This window comes from Oryzias melastigma, linkage group LG18 (assembly GCF_002922805.2).
Source record: "Oryzias melastigma strain HK-1 linkage group LG18, ASM292280v2, whole genome shotgun sequence".
Taxonomy (NCBI): domain Eukaryota; kingdom Metazoa; phylum Chordata; class Actinopteri; order Beloniformes; family Adrianichthyidae; genus Oryzias; species Oryzias melastigma.
Genome location: NC_050529.1, coordinates 11,214,301 through 11,238,451, shown reverse-complemented (window position 1 = coordinate 11,238,451; position 24,151 = coordinate 11,214,301). Strand labels below are relative to the sequence as shown.

Sequence of the window (24,151 nt, the reverse complement as noted above, 5' to 3'; positions counted from 1 at the left end):
TTCTTTTCATAGGCTGGTGAAAATTGCACCTCAGTACTACGACTTGGGCAACTTCCCCCAGTGTGAGGCCAAGCGACAGCTGGAACGCATTTTTGCTAAGCTCTCATCTAAGGAATACACTCAATACTAAAAAAAATGGTCTGCACCGTCTGCAGCATCGTCTTCAGTTTCTGATCGATTGTTCCAAGTTCTCCTCGACAGACGTTTGTTTTTACTTTTTGATTTTCCTCTCATCAGATGCATTTCTACAACAGAATGTTGGGCCACAATGAAAGAAGGAAAATTTATATATCAGAATGAAGTTGTAAAAGTATGAGAAAAAAGCAAAAAAAAAAACATATGAAAATAAAAAATTATAAGAAAAACATCAACATTTTATGAGAATGAAATTGTAAAATGATGAAGAAAAAAGTTGTACTTTTGTGACAACAGTTGTAAAAGAATGAGGGGAAAAAATAAGCATTTTGAAAAACGAAAGTTATAAAAGTAAAAAAAAAATGTAATTTTTGGAGAATAATCCTAAAAGTGAGTGGAAAAAGTCAAAAATGTTTGGGAATTAAGTCATAAAATTATTTTACAAGAATAAAGTTGTAAAAGTATGGGAAAATACGTAAAAGAATTACGAGAAAAAAAAATATAGAAAAAAAGGCAACGACAAGAAAAAAGATATTATGAAGAAAAAAAGTCAAAATAAATGAAAATTGCGGTGCAGAAAAAAAATTAAAACAAGAATAAAAGTTGTTAGATTATGAGAAAAAAGTCAACATTTTACAAAAATAAAATTCTAAAAATAAAAAAGTAGTAACATATCAAGAATAGTCGTAAAAGGATTTAAAAAAAAAGTTAATGTCCTAGAATAAAGTGATACATTTACAAAAATAAAGTCAAAGTTACAAGAAAGTCATAATTTTGCAAAAAAAAAGCTGTAGAACTGAAAAAAATATGTATTATTTTGAAAATAAGAGTACGTTAAAAAAGTCAAATTAAGAGAATAAAGTTATAAAATTACAAGAACATACTCTTGCCATAAATGAATGCAGTGATGGATTTTATAAATAGAATGAAGGCTAGGAAATGTTTTTGTTTTTGAAAAAGCATTGCTCTTCTGTAAAATTACTTTTTTCATAATTTACAACTTTATTCTGGTATATAAAAAATTTGCTTTCTTTAAAATTGGTGAAATTATGGCATTTTGGGTTGAATATTAACTCATTTACATATTATTCTACAAATAAAATGTTGACTTTTTTTCCATAATTTTACAACGTTATTCTAGTATATTAATTCATCTTCCCCCCTAAAATCTATGAAATTATAGCTTAATTTTTGTAAAATATTGACCTGTTTACTCATACTTGTATGAGTTTATTTTCATTAAAAATTGACCTTTTAATATGATTTAACAGCCTTTTTTCTTAAAATTACAACTTTTTTCTCACGATTTTGTGACTTTAGTCATATAAAATTACAACTCTTTTTCTTAACATTTTACATTATTCTCGTAAAATAAAATAAAAAATTCTCATAACTTTACTTAATTCTTGTAAAATGTTAACTTTTAATTTTACAACTTTTTTCTTGAAAATGTTTTACTTTTTTCTCAAACTTATCATTTTTTTTCTCGCATTAGAATGTATTTTTTTTTCGTCCTGGTGGCCCTAAGACTCATTTCAGCTTCAGTTGATAAAACTTGTTTTTCCTCAGACCTAAAATTAAACTACTGAGTGAAAGGAACAATAATTATAATTTTTACTTCAAGTTCATTCCTCTGTTTTGTAGATTTAGTCTTTATCTGTGGAAAAAAACTTGTCAAAACAAATGTAATATATTAAATATTTAGATGCAAAAATGTAATGTTCTGTTTGTTCTGATACTGAAAGTGTCACAGTTTGGTTCATCTTAATAAAAACGACTTGGTAATAAATCTCTTTCTGTCTCTGCACATTGAAATAAAGGAATAATCTTTCCATAAACTTCTCATCCAACTGTAAGATGTGAGCGCTTCAAATCCACCTCTTTTTTTTTTCCTGACTCTTCAGGGAAGTTAAAGCTTCTTACTGGGATATTGATAGTTTCAGAAACAGTTGGAGTCGAGCGGAATGTTAATTGCAAACGTCTCGCAACTAGATCCGTGTGAAATTCCTGCTGTGCCGAGGCCCGCTCTGGCTGTAACGCTTTGTGTCAGAGCTTCGCTAATGTGGAAGGTAAAGTTCATTGATCTAAAAAAGAAAAAAAAGGGAGTCACAAACTTCAGCGGTATCACTGCTGACTCCGTCTACTCCGAAGTATTGGAGTAAAACGGGATGATCTCTGACAAACTTGGGGAGCTTTTACCCCACAGTCGGCAGGTCAGCAGTTTAAAGCAGGTAAGCTCCTCTCAGCTGAGGATAGTGGATGCTGGGAAATCTTGATGCCATCCAGCAAACTCTGTTCAGTCAGCTTTTCAGCTCTTTCAACTTGTATTTTACTTCTCGCTTGGATTGTGCTTTAGGACTAAGAACAGTATTTTTACGAATATCATTTTCATTGAATAAATTCTACTGTTTTTATTTGACTAGTAGTAGTTTACCATCAAGGCTGGTAAGTACTTCAAGACTTTGAATTTGCTACCAAAATCTTAATTATTTTTTAATCAAGTCAGTTATGTAAATAAAGACTTAAGAGAATTAACAGAAAATAATTTAAGTTGTCTTTTTTTAACTATTTGATGAAATCTACAAAAAATAATTGCAATGTAATAATTTATGAGGAAAAAAATAGCATTGAATATAATATGTTAGGTGATTTGGTAAGTTTTCAGACAAACAGATTAATATTGGCATGAGTGTTCAGGAAAAAAAACGTATTTACCCACTGTATCAAATTTGAAACACATTTTTAACAGCGTAACAGTACTATAAGAAAGTAATAGTCAATATGTTTTAATGTTTTTTTAATTCAGCAAGTATTCATATGAAGAAATAGGAGTTATTCTCACTGTAAAGTTTTAAATATTAGCTAAAAGTTTCCCTGCCAGAAGTAATTTTATATTTCAAGGAGGCAGCCATTTTGAAATAAGCAGGAAAAGTTTTTCTACTGCCCCTAGTGGAATGATGATGAACTACAGGCCGAGAAACAAGGACCAAGTTGTATCCAAAGGGGTATTAAGGTCAGTTTTGATTGCTTTAATGAGATAGAAGTCTTAGAAATGTGTTCATCTTTCAATAGACTAGTATGTTTTCCCCCTTTTTTTTAAGCTCTTTTCAAAATTTAGACCCTTTAAATGCTTTAGTTCTTTTTAATCACCTGCAGGTTTTGTTTCTTTATCAATTTCAGATCAGAATGAGTCTCATAAAAAGGCTTTTAGTGTGCAAACATGAGGAAGACCCAGACAGGAGACCTCTGGTGGATCAAGAGAGCTATTTTATGAAGAAAATGGGAAACAACTCAATTCTATATCCAAGTATAGGATTGTTGATACAGATAAGTGTTGAAAAATTGATCTTCTACTGAGAGTAACAGCAGTATTGGTGCAAAATATCAGATTAAACGCATTTTTTGTTGGTAAAAAGCTATAAAATTGATAGGGAAGTAAATCAGTTACTAGCAAAATTGCGGTTTGAACCAAATCTTCAATCAGAGGTCGACCGCCCTACCTCTGTGAGAATCTACTCTGACATCCTCCCATCATCATCCTGTTGTGTTTGCATCTAAAAAACAAAACAAGCTGAAGTCTTCACATCTTTTTATGTTTTTCCCTTCTGTGCCCCATTCCCTCGGGTATTCCTCTGATCTGGAGCAATACATCCCAACAACACATTAGTTATAAGTGAACTAAGTTTAGAGGCAGAGTTAACATGTAAGCATTTTCACAATCTCTGTAGTGTCTGGATCTAGGCAGGCAGGAGACACCAGACCTGCAGTGGGACTTTAACAACCAAGTCTGCAGATTGTGTAATATGCTAAGTCGGGAAATTATCGTGCATGGTTCAATATTTTTGGAGACTGCTGGGACACAAGTTTTTTAAGTGGTCGGCCTCTGTGCTTGGGAAACGCCCGCAGAACCACAGAACGGTGCCGAAGAGATTAGTCTTCACTTGGAAGTGAGGCCAATAGAAAAGCCATTAGTTTGAGCTGGTCTGGAAATTATATGGGATTGATCCGGAGGTAAGAACAGTTTCTCGTGCTCTATACTTCCCATTGATTCGCGCTGCCATAATTACAAATGAAAATCATTATGTCTCCAAGTTGTATTTTCATAGTCTCGGGTGTGAGTTGCATCCTCCTTCCTGCATACATGTACCTGCGTAAGCATACATGTCACTGCTCATTAACGCTGGAAAAGATGACTTCATTGGAATAGGATTCGGACAGCTAGATCAACTCTCTGATCACCTTTTAATCTGTTTTCAAGGCATTCCCAGTGTTCTTTTAATTATGATTATCCCGTTTTAAGACATATCAAAACACCTGTGTCATTTTCTAGGATATAGTAGCCTCTCACGACCTCATGTTAGCATTACCGGTGCAACAAAAATGGCGAGCAATGTTGGCGCTAATAGTTTTAAGTTGGATGTACTTAACAACTACAAGCCTTATTAAACTGGACTTCAATAGACACGTAATACGTGCACCAAAGATGCACGCACACAACCGTATGTCTGCACGTATTTTTATCACTTCCAAGGCTAAATGTATATGTTGTTTTATGGAGTGTTTTAGGGGATAATTTTAAAAACAGGAACGGTTTAACACAGCAAATACTTTATGTGCAGCTATTTAGCCACATATTTTTAGCTTTCAAAATAAGAGCGACCAACAAAAAAAGCACCTGCCATACGTGTTTAGAAAATTATCTGCAAATAGTCACTGTCATATTTTTGGCGGAAAACAATGAAACAGTAATCAGTTTTACTTTAATGTCAAACACGGTGAAGTTGTCTTACTTTTGTTCTGTTTATAATGATTTTGTGAGCATGGAAATGTACAGTACATGTACAGCTCCACGTCTCAAACCCAAAGCTAATGCTATCAGTAGCATAAATTAAGAGAACAATATCATAATTACCTTCATAATCAAACAGGTAGCATTTAGTAATGTACTTGTAACCTTTGTCTAACTATAACCAGGTTGTCAAAGAGAAAGGATCCATGACTTGTTTGATATCGTCCATTTGTGGAAGCAGCTGTGCTGGATTCTGCAGACAGGACTACTGACATTTGTATTTTGATTTGATCTAACAGAGAAAAACAAAAGCAATTGGGTAGGACATTAATGAAATAAATGTTTAAATTTTCCCTTCTTTTATTTAGGTAAAATAGTGTTAAACAAAGTTCAGTTCTCTGCTTTGCCCGGTCTAGACTTGTAAACTGAAGTAACTTAAAGACAGATGGCAACGTTGCCATAAACTAGTGCGCATTTTAAGACTAGTCAACTAGTTCACACTTTTAGCTATCACTAGTTAACTAGTTGTACTTTTGGCATTACTAGTTAGGTCTAAAACAGCCTGATATCAAGGATATCGATTAAGTCATAAAAAGGCTTGCCATAGCCGTCACCATGAAAAGGATCTAAAAGGAAAGATCTTGAAATTAGGATTGAAAAAGTTGTGCATGGAATTGTCTGATTGGTGGTTAGGGCCGGAGAGATCCTGCATACTTGGGATAAACTCGGACCAAGTGAAGAAACCTCAGAGCCGAGACACGGATGGTGTCTGGAATGGGGATAAACAAACGTAGGTAGGAATTAGATTGTGATTGGCCGTGAAGAAAGTGAGAGCTTTAGCTATTGATTCAAAGTGAGGACTAATTGATGAGTGGCATGTGGAGTGACAATTTGATTGAATAAATACTCAGAAATGCTGTTTCAATGCTAATTTTCTTCATAAATGTCTTCCATCATGCAACAAGAACACGTAAAAACACCAAAACATGATTTTAATCAGAGTGGGTCTGTAAAGTCTACAAAAAGTTGAGAAGTTCTTTGAGGTTATCCCATATGTTTTCTCTCTCAGCACACGGAAGACATTCTATATGTCTTTTTGGACAGTAACTCACCAAAAGTCGAAAGTACCACCAACAAAAAAACAGCTATTGTTTCCAAACAGTATGAATCACCAGCTCACTACAGCTCAATCTTCCACCACCCACAGAGTCCTGGATGGTGCCTCATCATCATTTGAGGCCGCGGGTAGGGACGTTTATTGCAGAACACCTCAGCATTTCCGGAAAAACCTCCGCCCACCCGGTCCTTCTCCTCACCCCCGCCCTCCAACAGCAACCAAGACAGGTGTCTTATCTCCATCGCACAGCGCAAGCACAGCCAATCTTCCACGTAGATGGTGACTGGAATGTGACAAATCCATCTGTCCTGGTTTGAATTTGTATGCTAATTTGAAGTAATGGCCCCTCTGGTGACAGTGTAAGGGAACAATTCAATCATGACATCTATGACAGTCGCTTTCCAGCCCTCTCTTTGATATGGGAGTATATGCTCATACCGCCGGGTTAGGCTTGATAGATTGGTTATGTAGGGGAGATGTGGCATGTAGACTGCATGTTTAAAATGGGCTGCCAGGTCGAAATGAATCACGCCGCCGCTCGTAGGCACCTGTGCGAGAAACAACCTGTGGGGACAGCTGGAGACAAACACTGATTTGACCCAGTTTATTTCCCAACAGTTCCCTCAGATTGGTAGCTTTTAAGAACAGTTTCCGCCGCCGCAGAGTTGCGGAAGTGACATGAATATCCACACGAGAAAGATAAACGCGGGGGTAAAAGAGGAAGCTCGGCTGCACACGCACCGGCCCCCGTAATCTTTAAATTAATCTACAGCCCGGGACAAGTTATTGTCGACGGTGACAGATAAGGCGAAAAGAACAAACTGCTTGCCTCATTCTTTTTCTTTTTTAACCTCCAAAGCTTCTTTCTTTCAAACAATGTGCTACGTTTCGTCCTTTCTTGATCTATTTTATTAAACTGTGTAATATTCAGCGCACCTGTCAAAGAAGAGTCCAAAATGAGCTCAACTGTTGACTCAAACGCTCAGGAACAAGGTGTATTTTATCATAGTTATAGAGTTGACACCGGCGGAGTGGGCAAGGCTGCAATCCGGAGATTTCCACGTCTTATTGCATGAAAAAAAACAGAGCAGCAACGCCTATCGACTGCTCTTCACACAGGTCATGCGTGGCAAAACGCATTTGATCAAACAAGGAGGGCAGCAAGGCAGAAAAGGCCCGACTAACCGGGCACGGGCCCTCATTTCTTGGATAAGTCGCCGGGTAAAAGACAGCTCACCAAATGAGGCCTGTTGGCTGGAAATGCTTTGAAAGTTGCGTAGAAAATGAAAGATTCTCTGTGCTCAGCACAGTTGAACATCGATTACACACAACTTGAAGTGATATTGGTTTGTTTGGAGGGAAGACTATTCTCTCCATCACAATAAGTTTATTTCAAACTTGCACTTCACTAAGCTTCTTTTTTCACACTTAATTACCAGGTTGACCCATGTTTGGTAACTGAAGAGCCGTAAAGCTGAGTCCACCTGTCTCTCAGAGTGCAAAAAGTAGTAAATACACTTTATTATATGAAGTATATTTGAGTATAGCGAGTGTATTTTAACCCTAAACTGCCCTGCACTCTAAGAGTAAGATGTTCTGGTTTGATAAAGGAACAATGAGCTTTTTACAATATGTTGAGCTTCAGAGGATGATGAAATTCACAATGAAGTGATTTTTAAATTCTGTCCAAAAAAGGAGCAACAACAGAACATGAAAGTACTGTAGAAATCTGAGCTCTGGCTACAGGCAAAGACACAAGTTCATTTTTGGTAAATATTATTTTATTCTTTTACCTTAAAAAAAAGCCTTTCTGGGTAAAAAAATTAAGTGTTTTTGCAGAAGAACTTTTTTTCAGAGAAATCTGGAACTGAAAAAAAAACATTAACAGCCAAATCCAAGCATAGAAGTTTTTTTTCATATAAACTTGTACTTCTAGACACACATTGAAAATTAATTACATAGTAAAATAAGTAAAATAAGCTAAAGTTAGAACACGAAAGTGCCCAGTTTAAAAAAAAAAATCTCCAGGAAAAGTCAAAGTCAACTTCCAAAGTCTCGTTTAAATATGATTAAAAATACCAAAATTAAAATATGTTAATCATGTTTAAACGCATAGTATGGAGTTGTTTTCTTGAATAAACGATATATTGGATCCCTACAAAATAAAAGTGGAGGTCTTAAGGAGTAGACCATTGTTTTGGCTAAGTGGTGAAAAACCGCATGTTTTTTGTGTAAATTTGGTCTTTAATTTGCTTAATTTTTTTTTAATAGTTTGTCACAAGTGTGTTTTCCCACTGGTGTTGATAATAATGTGTGGATCTAACAGCTAAAAGCTCAGTTGAGATAAAAAAAAAATAATATGACTTTATCACCAATGAGGATTTATCTTTTGGCAGCACAGAACCATCAGATTCCAAATGTTTGAAAAAATTGAATATATATATACTGTATAATATATACATGACATACACACAAATGTATGACTTTATTTTGTTTGGCGCTCTAACAACAGACGTGGTCTTTGAGATCCATCATGGTGCTGGTTTTCCAGCTACTGCATGGCTGTTTTTCTGGTTGCTTGATTATTTGGATCCCTTGTGTTTAGTCAATCAGATCCTGGAATCACCAGCTAATCAGCCGCTTGTTGGCCGTCTGAAAACAAGAGGAGTGCACGTCGAAGACCTTCCAACTGTTGTTTGCACGAGTCGATCAACAAACCTGAATTTAGGAATTGATTGCTGGTTGTGGGGAAAACAAAACAAAGTAAATTGTAAATTATTGGCTTGAGTACATATAAATATACATAAAGTACTGTCATTATCTTTTCGTCCTTTAGAAATATGAGCAAAACATTGAAATTCTAAAAATGTTGAAAAAACTACCTTAAAAAACTGCAGTTTTGCATAATATGTTGATACGCCTCAAAAACCACCTCCTTCAGGCATCACAAACTATTTTTCCAAGTTTTTTCAAAATTGTCATGTTTCCATTAGACTAATTTAATAGTACAAATCAAATGTCTGCAATTTCAAAGTTAATGGAAACACAACTAATGTTTTAGTTGTGGTTGTCCTTTAAATGTGCAGGGCTCCAACTTATGTTCGAAGTTTTTGGTTGGTTGAAATTACGCAGCTTATGTGTATTTTATGTAGTTTATATACAATTATTGCTGAAGTCCTATGCAAAAAAGAACCATTTGGAGTTGATTTCTACTGATCAAAACCTAGAAGGAGCCCTTTTAGCCTGTAAGAAATTTGGATTTGCACTCATTACCTTCTTTTTTGAAAAAATAAATATGAATTGCACCTATTTTTGGTACGAACCAAAGCAAAAATATAAAAATAACCGTGCATCTCTCAAAATATGATTTGCTTTATTTTATTTTAATTTTAAAGTTTGACAGAAGTCCAGATAACTAATTCTCAAAACAAAAAATGCCAAACAGGATCATCTCACTGCAGCTCTGGACAGCTAGTAACCACAAGATCACAAGTTAATATGTCGGACTTAAAAGCTTGAGAGCCCAGTTTGAACATATAAGAAAGAAATGTCTGCCAGTTATAAATAAAACAATACCTTGCATTGCATCATGGGGTTTTAAAGTTTTTTTTTTCTTTTTTTAATACATGTGATACTTTTGGGTTAAATATGTTAATAAATGAAAATGTGCATCTATATATAAAATAACCTTCATTTTAGTCCCCCTCTCCATCCCAAAAACATTTCCTCTTTTTTTTTAAATTTGGGCGTCACGTGACCGAGGAGGTCGCACACCGCCGCTGTTCGTTTGATTGCCTCCACGGCGCCGGACGGAGACGAAAGCGGGGCAAGGAGGAGAGGGGAAGGCGCTCGTCGAAGGGGACGCTTTAACGGGGGAGAGACTCAGCGAAGCCGCACGGCGACGTTTTCATCCGCGACGGTCCAGGTCCGCCGACCCGACTCCACCCCGACCAGACACGGCTGGCTCCACCATGGACGGATACGGCCGGACCGAAGAGGAGCTCTTCTCCTCCCGCCTCCTCAACCTCACCTGGGAGACTTGCTACGAGCAGGTAGGGCGCGACTTTTAGCTAGCTTATAAACAAAACAACAACAAAGTATCAATAGAAAACGCTTCATCATCATTAATATCAATAACTAAAGTATAAAAAAAGTTTATAGAGTTGACAGGAACAGGTGCATCGTCACTGATTTAATTATTGTTTGTGGTGCGTTCAAATACCCTCAATAGAAGTCCTACTTTCTAGTTTCCACCCATGTTTTTCAAACTAATTCCCAGGCAGAAATTAAGATAAATTTACAAAGTAAACAAAGCAAATGTTTTTTTTTATAATTAAACGAGGAACAAATAAAATAATCATCTTCTAATGTTGATTTTGAAAAGTCATTACTTTAAAGTGCTTTTTCCCACTTGATTTGAAGGCACCTTCACTCACCTGAGTCCTGAAGTTCTACAGGTGAGTTTTAAAGACCCACTCCAATGAGAATTGTGTTTTTAACATGTTTTTGTAACATATAATATTAAAAAAATATTAATATAATAGTTGAAAACCATCGTAGAAAATACACAATGCATGCCACAGGTTGCCTTCCTTCTTTAACAGTGAAGGGAAATGGGGCGGGGTTGGCCAAAAACCTCATAATCATAATTAAAAGAGCGCTGGGGACGCTTTTAAAATGGATCAAAGGGTGATCAGAGTGAATTTTTAAAGGAGTTTCCTTTAGAGTTTGCTTTGGTGGTGGAGTGGAGGGCCTGAAACCATAATTACCCAATTCCTCCCTTATCCCTAATCAGTTTTTCTTTCAAAAAAAGAAAGAAATCTTTCTTAATTTTCACATTTTCATTTGTTTGAGTGGCTGGATTCTACCATTGAAACAATTATCTAAATGCTAAGACCTATTTAGTAACACACACTCAATGAAAACTGCCAAAAAACCTTGTGAGTTAATATTATTTTTTTAATGCCATCATAAGAGCTATGGATATGCATATGTGATATTTAGTTCTCTTTTATCAGCATCCAGGTTGCAGTACAGCAGAGGAGGAAACAATCAATCTCCTGTGGTTTAGTGGGCTACCATTTGAATTACAAGTAATCACAAATTAAAGAGGATTAGGCTCTTAAAGCCGGAGCTTCTGATTTGCAGCGCCAAGAGTCATAATGTAGCAGTTATTTGGGCACAGGAAACAAAAGGCACTCCAAGCGTGACTCACAATTGCCTATTCATTGGGAGCGGTGTTCTTTAAACGTATAACAATCAAGTCTCAGCAGTTTCAGGTCAAACTTGGACCTTTTATCGACTTGGAGGACTCAAATTGCTTAAATTGTGCAGATCTTATCCATATTTGGAGTTCAGCTTGACCACTGATGGCTTCAAAGTTCAATTATTTTAGTTAATTTCATTTGAATTTGACCAACATATTCAAAAGTTGGAGAGTTCAGCACTTCTTAAACAACTTTTTTTGATTTAATTAACAGATATTTTATACAATACTCCAAATTAAGAGAAAAATACTAAAAACTACTAGGATGGGTTAAAGAATAAAAATTGTTCTCACTTTTCTGTTCATTTTCCACGTTGGGTTTTAAAAATTCCAACTCATAAAAAGAGGAAAAGAAAAACAAAACTTCCTAATTTCCAAGCTTGTCATCTGTGTTGTTCGCCACACAAAATCCTGCGGCGGATGGAGCAAAAATAAATAAATAAGTAAGTTAAGGGAAATGTTGACCCAGACAGGCCTCGTGGCTGGATTATCCAATCATGCCTGTGTGCGGGGTGGAGGCCCCTGCATTATTCAGGCTAAGACACAGTGACTGGAAAACAGCGGAGGGAGCCGGGGCCTCGCCTCAGGAGTGCGCATAAATATGTGGGTCTGTTTTGCGCTCTGGGTCGAGCGGCTCTACTTTTTAAAAGCGACAGACGCGGAGTTTTGCGCCTCCTCTTGCTTTTCAAATGAACTTGTTTTCTCTCCTTCTGCTTCACGGCTTTCTTCACCCTCTTGTTCTTCCAGCTCGGCAGGGATGCTGTCCGTGGTGCTGAAAGTTTTAATAGCGTTTACTGCATGTGGGTTCTCTTTTGCTGTGGTCAGACTTTCAGGATGGGGTCAAATCAGGATCAGCTTAAAGTGAATGAAAAACTAGATTGTGTATTTGAAAAGAGACGTTTACATTTTTATTTTTTTTATTTTAATAGTTTTAATCTCAAAAGTAGAAACAGTTAAAATGTGGGAAAAAAGTGAATTTGGGGAAAAAAATTAATGAAAATGTACCTTTGAAAAATATTTAAAGAAATTTAAGAAATATTTAAAGTTAGAAAATAAATAGATTAGAAAATATATATTTAAAACTTAAATACTAAAGTTGAAAAAAAAACAGAATATTTGCAAAAATGCATTTTAGACTTAAAAGAAATATTGAATATTTAAAAAAGTACATTTTGTAAGAATATATATGTATATATATATATATATATATATATATATATATATGTATATAAGACCTAAAAAGAAATATTGAAAAAAAGTAATTTAGACTTCAAAAAAATGAATATTGAAAATATAAAATATGTACATTTGAAAAAAAAAGTTATATCAAAACAGAAATGTTGACATTTTGAATTAAATTGACATAGAATACATTTAAAACTTTTGAGATGTTGAGAAAAATGTTGAAATTGCACATTAAAAAAAAGCTACACAACCCCAAAACTGCTATCAAATGTAAAACAGTTTTAAACTTGAAACTACACAAGTACACAAATTTAAAGAAAATGACGAAAAAAAAAAGAAACGAGTGACAAAGTTTCCATTCACGTTTGGGTTCAATCTCTCCCAGCAGTTGGTAGTTCGACTCCTAAAAGTGAAAAGTGCTTTTTCCTCAGAGGCTGCAGGTCTCACACCGAGCTCTCAGACAATAAGAACTAATATGTGTTTTGTGTCTCTGCTGCTGCCAACTGCAAAGGCTCAAGTTACGTTACAACTCACTCAGTGGTTTAGTGAAATGACATCTCTTCTGTGCACGTCCTTATGCGCAATATTTGATCCATGTGAGTTACTTATTTTTCCTGAGTCGGGAGCCTGAACTGTTTTAGTGAGGGATCACTTTCAGCAGGAACTGGATCAAAAACCAAGAGAAAAACACAAAGTCATTAAAACAAAGTCATTAAAACACATTTTAAAGTAATACACATCGCTCTGTTTTCCCAACAATCTATATGAAAAACGCATATTTAGACTTTTTATTTTAATTTTCGGTGATATCTGTTTAACCCTCGTGCTCTCTTATGGGGTCCAGATGACCCCACCCTCACATTGATGTGTGATCCCTCCCATGACAAAGGTGGACAGATTTTTATGTCTGCCATGGACACCAGTGAAGATAAAAAATCCTTAATTAAAAACAAGTTATGTGCGCTTTCTTGTCGGGTCCAGATGACCCCACTTTTAATGTAAACAAGCCTAAGATAGCACAAAGGTTAGGAAAGTAAGGAAATGTAAAGTTTCACCAGATAATGACTCCACAGTTACGCACGACTCCACAGTTACGCACAACTCCACAGTTACGCACGACTCCACAGTTACGCACAACTCCACAGTTACGCACAACTCTACAGTTATGCACAAATCCACAGTTAAGCCCAAATCAAGAATTATGCACACACAAATCAAAAGTTACGCACAAATCCACAGTTAAGCGCAAATCAAGTATTACGCACAAATCCAAAGTCACGCACAAATCAAGTATTACACACACACACAAATTGGGTTGATACTGTTGTCTCTCCATGAAATCCCGCCCTCTTCTCATCATGCCTCTGCGATGACCCACCCGGCTGGAGACTGTGGTGACTGTAGCAGACGGAGACCAAATCTATAGAAACAGTTTGTGTTCTGATGAGAATTGTAGCTCAGGTGGAGGAATAATCTTTCCCCGTGCTTGAAAACACATCCCACATGAGCATTCATGTGACGAATGGAGATGGAAATGGACACATCCCATCAAAACTCTTGTTTCCTGCACATGTTGGTAATTTTCTTTTAGTCGTGTAGGCTCCGATAGGAAAGCTCTCTTTTTTTTTTTTTTTTTTCTCAGAAAGGAAAGCAAGCTCAGCAATACCTGGCATGCAAATAATTTGACGATTAGTCATGGTTTGGGCGTTCCTGGCTGCGACTTTGGGTCGACTGCAGCTGAGATTGTGGTCAAAGAGCTGCCAGCAACACTAAAGGTGGAATATTACAAAAGTGAGCTCGCAACTGTGACCAGTCTCATGGGAATACCAGCTAGAACAACACTTTTAGAGAGAATGCTTTCATTTTATTACCTTCATGAGAGTAATATTAAATTGCCAGAGGGGGAGAAGGAAAGTCAGTCCACCAGATAAAAGTCTAATCTTCAAAGGAATTACTTATTTTCCAGTTACAGTACAATAACTGCAGAACTAAAGTCTTAATGTAGCTTTCCTTCTGAAAATAGGAACTGCAGTGTTTGATGTGAATACTCTGCAGAGAAGGAGTTCAAAAACAGAGTTCATTTTGGGAGAAGCAGCCATGGAAGATAATTAAAAAACGAAAAAGTGTGGCAGAGCTTGCACAAGTCCTAAATCATAGGTAGGGCTGAGTTTAAGCAAAACGATTCTAATTCACAAATCCATGGATTAATTGTTTTCCTTTAAATTCTCATTCTAATGTAAGAATGCATTATTTTTTAATTATTTTAAATGAATTTTTATGTAAAGACAATTTTTTTAATCCAACAAGGAAAACAGGTTTGGGAAAGAAACTTATAAAAATGAATTAATATTAAATTGAACTGTATTAAATCATAGACTTTAATAAATAATGAAAATGTGAATCTAAATAAATCGACTCAGGAACAGGCAGTGATACCCAACCCTATTTTCAAGCTTAATTTAGGTTATAAGCAGCTCTAAATATCCAACTCTAAAGTCATACCATTGCAAATACTGCAGGAAAATTGCACTATTAGCAATCAACACAACCCCAAAATGTTCCTATGAGCCATCTTTGTAAATATAAAGTCAGTTTTATAGAACATTCTAATTCGCAATTCGATACTAGTTGCATGTTGAAAGATGTGGTGGTAAATTTGATAATTCCACTGTGTGTTTTTAGCCTTATTTAGTCTAAATGGAAGCACTGATTGTTAAAAAAATCTGGTTTATTTATTTTGAAGAGCTCTACAAAAGACATGGAGACGTGATTACTCATGCCTTTGTAGGTACCATCTACTGCAGGAGCTTCGTCTGAATGACTGCCGCTTTCAGCGGTACTTCCGTCTCCAAGATCAGAAAAAATAAACATAAGAACAAAATTAGTGGAACTTTTTATTACCGTCTCCTTACAAATAAGAAAAATATTAGAAGAAGAATGATCAGATTCTCCTCCATGTTGGTTTTGGACTCCACCCGCTGATGCCAAATCTACGTTCCTGATTGGACGGCTTGACAATATTTCTTCATCAAAGTACATATATTTGAACGCTAGAAGCATTGTGTCGTATGGCAAATATTTGTTTCATCAAAGACCAGTTCTGATAAAAAAAAAAAGTATTTTTGGTGTTTTTAACAGGTTTTCTATGGGATGTTTCTGGTGATGGAGGACAAATATTAAAATAATTAAGCTAAAAAATTGCCTTTCTGAGTGCCTTTTTTCGTTCAAATTTAAAATCATGAGCAGACAAAAAAATACCATTTGTAAAAGTGATTATTTGTTACTTTAATAGTATATGTAAATTCATTGAGTTGCAATAATAATTGTAGTCTCCTGAAAAAAAAGAACAGTACATCATGGTACAAAAAATGTCTAAACTTAAATGTAGTTTCAGCATTTTGGCTGTAGATTTAAGGTAAACATAAAAACAGGAACAGATGTATATACTATGAGAGACTATTAGGACCACAAAGCAATGTTACAAGATTTAAAGTCGTAAATTTAAATCTTTAAATCTCGTAAATTTAAAGTATTTAAAGTCATTTTATTTTTTTTATTTTTGAATCCTATAGGGAAATCAAGTTTCACAAAAACCTTCACGTCTTTCATCTTCAAACATGGCTCAGATAAACAGAACTTTGGTGTCTTTTCTCTTTATTTATGACTTTTTTTTTCATTAATTTACGACTTTTCTTGTTAATTTATGACTTTTTTTTCCTCATTGATGACTTTTTTTCTTGTTAATTTATGACTTTTCTTTTTTTCTCGTTATTTTATAGTTTTTTTTCTCGTTAATTTGTGGCTTTTTTCATGCTAATTTATGCCTTTTTTATTTTACATTTATGACTTTTTTCTCGTTAATTTCTGACTTTTTTCTCATTAATTAATTGTTTTTTTCTTGTTAATTTATGATTTGTTCTCATTTATTTATGACTATTTTTCTCGTTATTTATGGCTTTTTTTTCTTGTACATTTATGACTTTTGTCTTATTTTATGACTTTTTTTCTCAATTTATGGCTTTCTTCTCATTAATTTTTTTCCCATAAATTTATGATTTTTTTTTTTCTCTTTCATTTATGTTTTTTTTCTTGTACCTTTATGACTTTTTTCATGTTATTTTGTGAGTTTTTTTCTCGTTAATTTATGACTTTTTTCTCATTAATTTTTTTTCTTGTTAAGCTGTGACTTTTTTTCTCGTAAATTTCTTAGTCTTTTTCTTGTAAATCTATGTCTTTTAAAGTCATACATTTATGACTTTAAACACGTAAATTTATGGGAAAAAAGTAATAAATTTAACCTGGAACTTTTAAAGTCATAAATATATGACTTTAAAGTCGTAATTTAAAAAAAAAATATTCTGTATCCCTAATACTCAGTCCTAATGTACAGTATATTAAATATATGAATGTATGTTTAACTTTAGAACTTTAATATGTTATAGCACCAACACTTAAACTTCCTGCTTTTCTCCGTCGCTTTAAATAATTTATTTTATCACTTAAAAATTCTCTTAAACTGTAACAAAACTTTAAAACTTTTCTGTCTGCTTGAAACTCACATACGGTTTGGGTCTGTGATCAATTAGTTGTATTTAAATGCATTCCCACTTCTCACAACTTCATCCCCGAAGGACTTCATCTAATTCCAAAGTTGTCACGCCTCTTTTTTTTATACCTCCTTTTTTTAATCAACAAGTGAATTTCCTTCTGAGCACCTCGTACCCCACAGATGTCGAGCCTGTCAGCAGTGTAATGAGAAGTGTGTTCTTGCTTTGCAACATATTGCAGAGATATGGATGAAAAGTTATCTAATCAAGACTTTGTGACGGCGCTGTCATTTAGTCACTGTTGACCTGCTAAACCGTCTGCCAGGATTCCTGCAGCAGCATGTCAGCAGACCGCTCTTTAACCTATGATGTAATGGTGCATTGATTGAAGAAAAGATAAAAAATGTCAACAGGATTGCTCATTTTTAACTCTGCCATGTTGTTTGATGAGGCAAAGTTGAATTATTTTAAACATTTATTGCTATGGGTCTGTAGCCTGTGCACAGACCACACCTGGTTTACTGTTTTAGGGCAGAAAGGTGGAACTAAATATACTCCAAACGGAGACATGAACCACCAGAGGGAGCAACAAGCTTTAAATCCTCACGAGACCTGAAAATCTATCATGCAGAATGTCTAATGATTTGCACCAGAAAGTCAAGTTTTACCAAACCGTCCTCTGGGGTTTGACTTTAATTTAAACTAATGATCAGAAAAATTAGAGTTTGTTTCTTTCTGGCTTAAATTTTCAGCTTGTTGTGCAACTAGATTAATGTAATCACAGTATGGATTTTTGGAAATGATTTTATGCTGGCTGAATCGACATCTGTGCAGAGAGCACAGGCTCGGCTGACACCTTTCTTCGATTATGTGTGGGGAAAACTCCTCTTCCTCGCCAGAGACAATTTGTTGATATCTCACAAATCCGAGATAAAAGGAAATGTACTCAAACTATATATATATATAAAAAGAAAGGAATATATTTTTGCTTTCTGACCAGGAGGTGAAACGGGAATTTACGCCTGAAGCAGAGGCCCCTGGTTACAAAGCTGAACCCCAAAGTGTTCCCCTCGTCTTCCTCTCTGCTTGTCTCTCCATTTTTCTTCTGACTTTCTCCCCTCTGATTCTCGCGCTCCCCCACCCAGGTGTCTGGAGGGGGGGAGGTTCCTTTGATTATCTCTGCAGCCGATTAATTGCTTTTCTTAACCTCTGCACGGGCGTGCTCGCGCTCTGCCTCCTGCACGAGTCTGCGTGGACCCCTGCCAGGAGGAAAAAACAAACCACGCCATGTTTCTGCTTCGCCCAGATTCTTCCAAATATTCTCCTTCATGGGTTCATCTGCCTTATTGTAACATTGTCTGTACATTTACATTACTTATAACATATTGTGGTCTAGCTTTGCTTCTTAGACTTAAAAACCTTAACTTTTCAAAAAGACAGTCACTTAATTCGTGGATTAATTATGGTTGTGCTTGCACAGTGGTGAGGTACACGCGCCCTGTCAAAATGCCAGTCTTTTTTTTTTTCTTTCGTATGAGGTGCTAAAAAACTTGGATGTTATTCTGAATATGCTAACGTGGCCAATGTAGTGGTGGTGTTAGGTTGTTCTTTTTTTACGTGTTAGTAACAAGATTGGGAGTTGGTGTAGTAGTAATGTGAGTAAACTCCAGGGAATGTGAAAATACTGACATGCTAACACTGCTAATATGGGTAACATGTAGCTGGGAGTTATAGGTTTTGTAAATACGCTAACATGGCTAACGCTACTAATCTGGCTAATGTGTAGCAGTGTCAGTAGTGTTTTTTTTTTTTTTTTACATGTTACTAACAAGGTTGGAAGTTGGTGTAGTCACATTTTTTTTTTTTTTTTTTTTGGTTTGTTTTAGCATTGGGAATAGGCCTGTGCTGACGCGGCTAACGCCCCCAATATTGCTAACATGTAGCAGTGTCAGATTGTGTGGTTATCTATTTTGTTTTTTACCAACAAAGTTGGAAGTTAGTGTGGTCCAAATAACGTTTGTTTTAGCAGTATTCGTCTGCTATTTTTATTAGTTTGGCGTTACAGGTTTTGTAAATACGCCAATGTGGCTAACGTGTTGCAGAAGTTGCGGTAGTGTTTAGCATAGTCCCAGAAACACACATTTGCATACAAGTTTGGGAATTACAGGTATTTTGAACACGCTAAAGCAGCCAACACTTCCAATTCTGCTAACGTGTAACAGTTTTGACTTTTTAAAAAAAATCAAGTTACTATTGAGGTTGGAAGCTTGCGTAGTCATAGTAATGTTTTTTTAGTATTGTGAATATGCTAACGTGGCTAATGTGTAGCAGTGTGGAACTGCTTTTTTTAACATGTTATTAACAAGTTTGAGTTGGCATACTCGCAGTAATGTTTGTTTTAGTAGTATTAGCCTTTTTTCACCTGTTACTAACAAGATTGGGAGCTACAGGTATTGTGAAAATGCTAACATGGCTAACTATTCTGATGTTGCTAATGTGTAAAGGTATCAAAGTGTGTTTTTTTTTTTCTTTCGCTTATTACTAACCAGGTTTGGAGTTAACATAGTCACTAAAATGTTTGTTTTAGAATCGGAATCAGAATAGATTTATTATCAGTGTACAGAACACAATGAAAATTAGCAGCATCTCCTTTGTGCAAAAAAAAGCAGGAAAAGACAAAGATAGCAATAAAATAAGTAAGCAATAAAACTTGTAAAAAATAAATATGTAAAACAATCTGAACGTCTGCAATGGCCAAAAGTGAATAAAAAAGAAAAAGTCTAAGAAGGTATAGCTAAAAGCTGCTGCACTCCTGCGCGCTGCCATTAGTTTGATGAACTTCTGGATTCCAGACTGAACTGAAAGCTCTGTGTTGCTTGAATGCTATGCTGTCAAAAAGTTCAAAAATAGACCATTCATTATTGCGCCCTATAGTGTGGAAAATCTTATGTTTTTTTAGGGAATCAATGGAATATCCATGAGAGTATAGGATAGTCATGTGCTTGAGCAGAGAATGTTTTATGAGGTAACATTTGTCTTTCTTCCTTTTTTCTTTTTCTTTTTTTGAACTGTCCTTTTTCTGTGATTAAATAGATTTTGGCCTTGAGTTGTGCTGGCCAAGCAATTTCATATACCAACACTGAGTGCTCTTTTCCATCTCACTTTGCCTTTGAGACATGCATGTGCATCACGTCTCTCAAAGGGTTCCAGCTCCTGCCTTCAAATGCTGTCATCCAGCGATGAACTGCCTCCTTCAGACCTTGGCCCTTTTTTCTCTTTCTCTTTTTTTTCCCTCTTTTGCTTCTCCTTTGGGACATCCTGAAAGCACGTCTAGGGGCCATCACAGTGATTTATGCACTATGTCTGCACACGAGCTACTGTGTCTTTACAGTTTAGAGAACACTGGACAACAATGTGCTAAAATCTTTTCAGGATGATGCAGTTGTTGCTTCTCATGGGGGTAAAGAAGAAGTGTTGGAGAGGACTTTCCTGACTTTAGAGGCAAAACATTTACCCTGAAGATGCTGACAGACGAGTGTTAAAGTAATACTCAAGTTTAACTAGAGCAGGGCTTAGGAAATTGATCTTGACTTAAAAAATCCATTGAAAATCACAAGATAATGAATTAATTTTCCCTCCTAAATGGTTTCTTCTGTTTATTTTTTGGCAAAAACCTGTTTTCAGTTCATTTTAATTTAAGTATTCATAGTTTAAATCATGAAAGTTTCACCTTTTGTTTATTTTTCCACTTTTATCAAATAAAAAATGTATTTTAAAAATGTTTTGCAGCCATTTTTTGAGCTACTTTAAGACATTGATCTTTTAATTATGGTTATGCAGTTTTTTAGCCTAAATTCAAACATTTCTAGGACATGATTTCTGCTGATCGGATTCGGCAGTAGTTCATTAGACATTTCCTGTAGGTGTAACTGTTGGTGTGCCCCTCTTCCCGTCACTCATCTGTTATCATGCTCTCCCACTAGCTTACAGCCCCTCACAACCCCAACCTAACATTAAAGGAGCAGCAAAAATGGTGAGCAAAAATGGAGTTACCCAAGCTTACAGTTTTAGCCAGATTCCTAACATAAAAAATGCATATGGGCGGGCCACAACCTTATTATTTTTTATTTTTTGTAACGATTTGAATAAAAAAATGCTAAAAATGAAAATAATTATATATCGTTTTCCTAATATATGTCCCCAATCATCAGAAAATGATACTAGAACATGTTATAAACACCAAAAAACATTTTTTTTATTACACTGCATCTTAAATGGAAATTTGACAAAGAAATAAATGTTGAATCAGAAATCAAACCAAAAGTCTGAATTTATTTATCAAAATCAAATTCATTTTTGTAGAGAGCCATAGTTGTATGTATATATATATATATATATATATATATATATATATATATATATATATATATATATATATATATAATCTTATTTTGGCCTTTGTGTATTTATTTTTACAGTTGATCCTTTGGAATAAACTTTTTTTTCCTTTAAGTTGTACATTTATTTATAACTTTATTTATTTATTTTTGGTGCAGTCTAGTTTCTGCAGATGTTTGATGCAAAGAGCACTGCAGCACACACACACATGAGAAACACACTCCCAGAGCTGAAAATCTGCATGTGAGGCATTTACAGACCCATAATGTGCAGCACTCATTCATTCACTAACAGGTTAGACTCCCAGGACTCCACGATAGAGTGTGCTGATTTTTCCCATCAGCAGAAAGCTGGGACGAGCTGAGCTAATTGAGCTGGGAGGCCCGGCAGGGGAACAGGGCCCTCCTCACATGGCCTCGTCACTTCCTTCTTTATTCAGCCGCTGCTGTCTGCAGTCCCTCATCTCCAGGCCACACTGTGCTGCCCAGGAGGAGGATTTTAATGCTTCACTCCGTGGTTTTTACAGGAATGTTTTTCTTGTTTTTGCTCATTTAAGTGAAGTCTTCATTGTTTCACTTAAAGCATTGTTAACCAATTGGAAAATTGGGAGTATTATGGTGAAGAAACTGAACTAGCAGCTACTACATTTGATATTTTAAAGTGTTTTCTACACCCATTAGAGACTTTATTGTCTTCCTTGGTTTTACTTAGTTTAAATGTTTCTTTGCATTAAGAGAATATGACGATACGGATATTGATGATTCAGAGACTTTTAATTCTGCAAGTTAGGAGATAATTGAAATTAATCAATATTTATTTAAAATTCACTTAGAAAATTAATTTAAACCAGTCATTTTTCTTTAATTTCAATAAATTGTAATTATTTTGTTTGTAAAGCCAAAAAGATTCATTTTCACTGCAGAAATGTGTGATTGTAATAATGAACTTTCCTATAATTACGTCTGTTTTGTGAGGATTGGCTGTTATACCTTGATGTACGTTTTTTTTAAATGACAAATTGAAAAATTTAAGTTATATTTACCTGGGAAAAAATAAAATAAATGTTAAATCAAATAGGGAATTTTTGAATTAGAGTGAAAATTGATTTTTCTTTCCCTTTCATTTGTGAAAAACGTAGTCCTTTTCGCAGTGGATTTGGAGAGACCAAATAAACTCGTTAAGAGAACAATTTGTGTCTGTGAGTACCTGGTGTGGAGTCATGAGTCCAAAACCAACATGGGAGAAAACCTGATAGTTGTCGTTGTGACTCATTGCATCAAGAGAATAATTAAAAGGTTTTCTAATTTTATTCTTATTTTTTCTCTTCTTTGACTAATGTGGAAGAGCAAGTCTTCAAACTGGATCACAGAGAGACAGAAGTACCGCTGAAAGTTCCATCATTCAGATGCAGCTTCTGCAGTAGATGGTGAACCTCACCATCCCAGGAGAATCTCTGAATGATTTCATGAACCCAGACATGGAGATGTGATTACTGACGCTTCTTTAAAACTAAAATAAATGCATCATCGGTATCTTTCATGCTTTAAAAATGAGATGTACAGTCAACAATGCAACAATGAGGCTAAAACATTTTGCGGTATCTCCTCCCACACGCGTCAAGTTTATGAACATATTTTTGGACAAGCGTCAAGCAGCGAATAGAAGCACATTTGAGGCATTTGCTTCACAGTAGAGTTAAAAACTGCACAACACATAGCAAAAGTAGATCACCTGTTATATGAGGAATATTAAGACCCTACATGCTATTTGATGGGCCATCGGAGGCAAATCATAAAAAGACACCACAAGCTGTTGAGAATAAGCCGTTTTCCTCTTTTAGTGACTCTTTGGGACTGGTTATGGTCAGGCAAATGGCCTTCACCTGGAAAGTCACTTTCATTTTCTTACCCGCCATTTGTTAGTTGGGATAATGTCTCATTAAGTTCACAAAGGGGAAGCGATGTGCGCTTTGGGTGAAGGTTAGACTCTTGGCTCCTCATGAGACAAAAGAATGATTATCATAGCACAGGCGCGCCTCAGCCTTTGTCTTTCACGAGTTCTATTTGCAACACTGCTGGCGCTGCTTCATTAACCATAATCTATTAGCCCTCCCTCCACCTCCCCTAAGTAAAAGTTAAAACATTTGGGCTCAATGATGAATGCTTGATCACTTTCACATAGTGTTTCATGGAAAAGAGTGGACGGAGTGGGGGTGGGGGGTAAATTTTACATTATCAAGGAGATAATTACAAAGCAATCATAAACTGTTTCCTGTAAAGTGATAAACAAGCCAAGGGCTTTTGCATTTTCCCCAAGAATAATTAAAATCCGCTTTGCATTCTATGCACCGGTGTCCTTCCTGCCACTCTGGGGCCACCTCTTGGCATAATACCGGCAAAATATGTGTATAAGAGAGGGGCCCTTCACTTGAGAATGATTTGGCTTATTTCGGACATTGTTTAGCTCGTTTGCTTTTGATAAAATCGAGACTTGTGGTTTGCAAATCTATGGATTGTTTTAATTGGAGACATCTTCTAACTCTGAGCAGCTATACTCAATGGGAAGGTTTCCAGATATGCTCTCTTCCACGCTTTGCCTCAATGTTGTCCTCATTCATTGATTGGTTGGTCTAGAGCAGGGGTCTCAAACTCGCGGCCCGCGGGCCATCTGCGGCCCGCAGGATGATAATTTGCGGCCCCCGTCTTCATATGAAA

The 24,151-nt window shown here is 35.7% G+C and overlaps 2 protein-coding genes across 3 annotated transcripts in view; both read left to right on the top strand.

Moving 5' to 3' along the window:
• dhx15 (DEAH (Asp-Glu-Ala-His) box helicase 15) overlaps positions 1 to 1,928 on the top strand; it is a 29,585-nt gene extending 27,657 nt beyond the window's left edge. The window contains exon 14 of the mRNA XM_024287561.2: positions 13 to 1,928. Within this exon, the coding sequence (XP_024143329.1) occupies positions 13 to 130 (118 nt within the window). The 3' untranslated portion in view covers positions 131 to 1,928. The remainder of the gene's footprint in view (positions 1 to 12) is intronic.
• A 7,515-nt stretch (positions 1,929 to 9,443) lies between these two features.
• ppargc1a (peroxisome proliferator-activated receptor gamma, coactivator 1 alpha) overlaps positions 9,444 to 24,151 on the top strand; it is a 369,523-nt gene continuing 354,815 nt past the window's right edge. For both annotated transcript variants that reach the window (XM_024287565.2, XM_024287564.2), the window contains exon 1: positions 9,444 to 10,093. In XM_024287565.2, the coding sequence (XP_024143333.1) occupies positions 10,013 to 10,093 (81 nt within the window). In that variant the 5' untranslated portion in view covers positions 9,444 to 10,012. The remainder of the gene's footprint in view (positions 10,094 to 24,151) is intronic.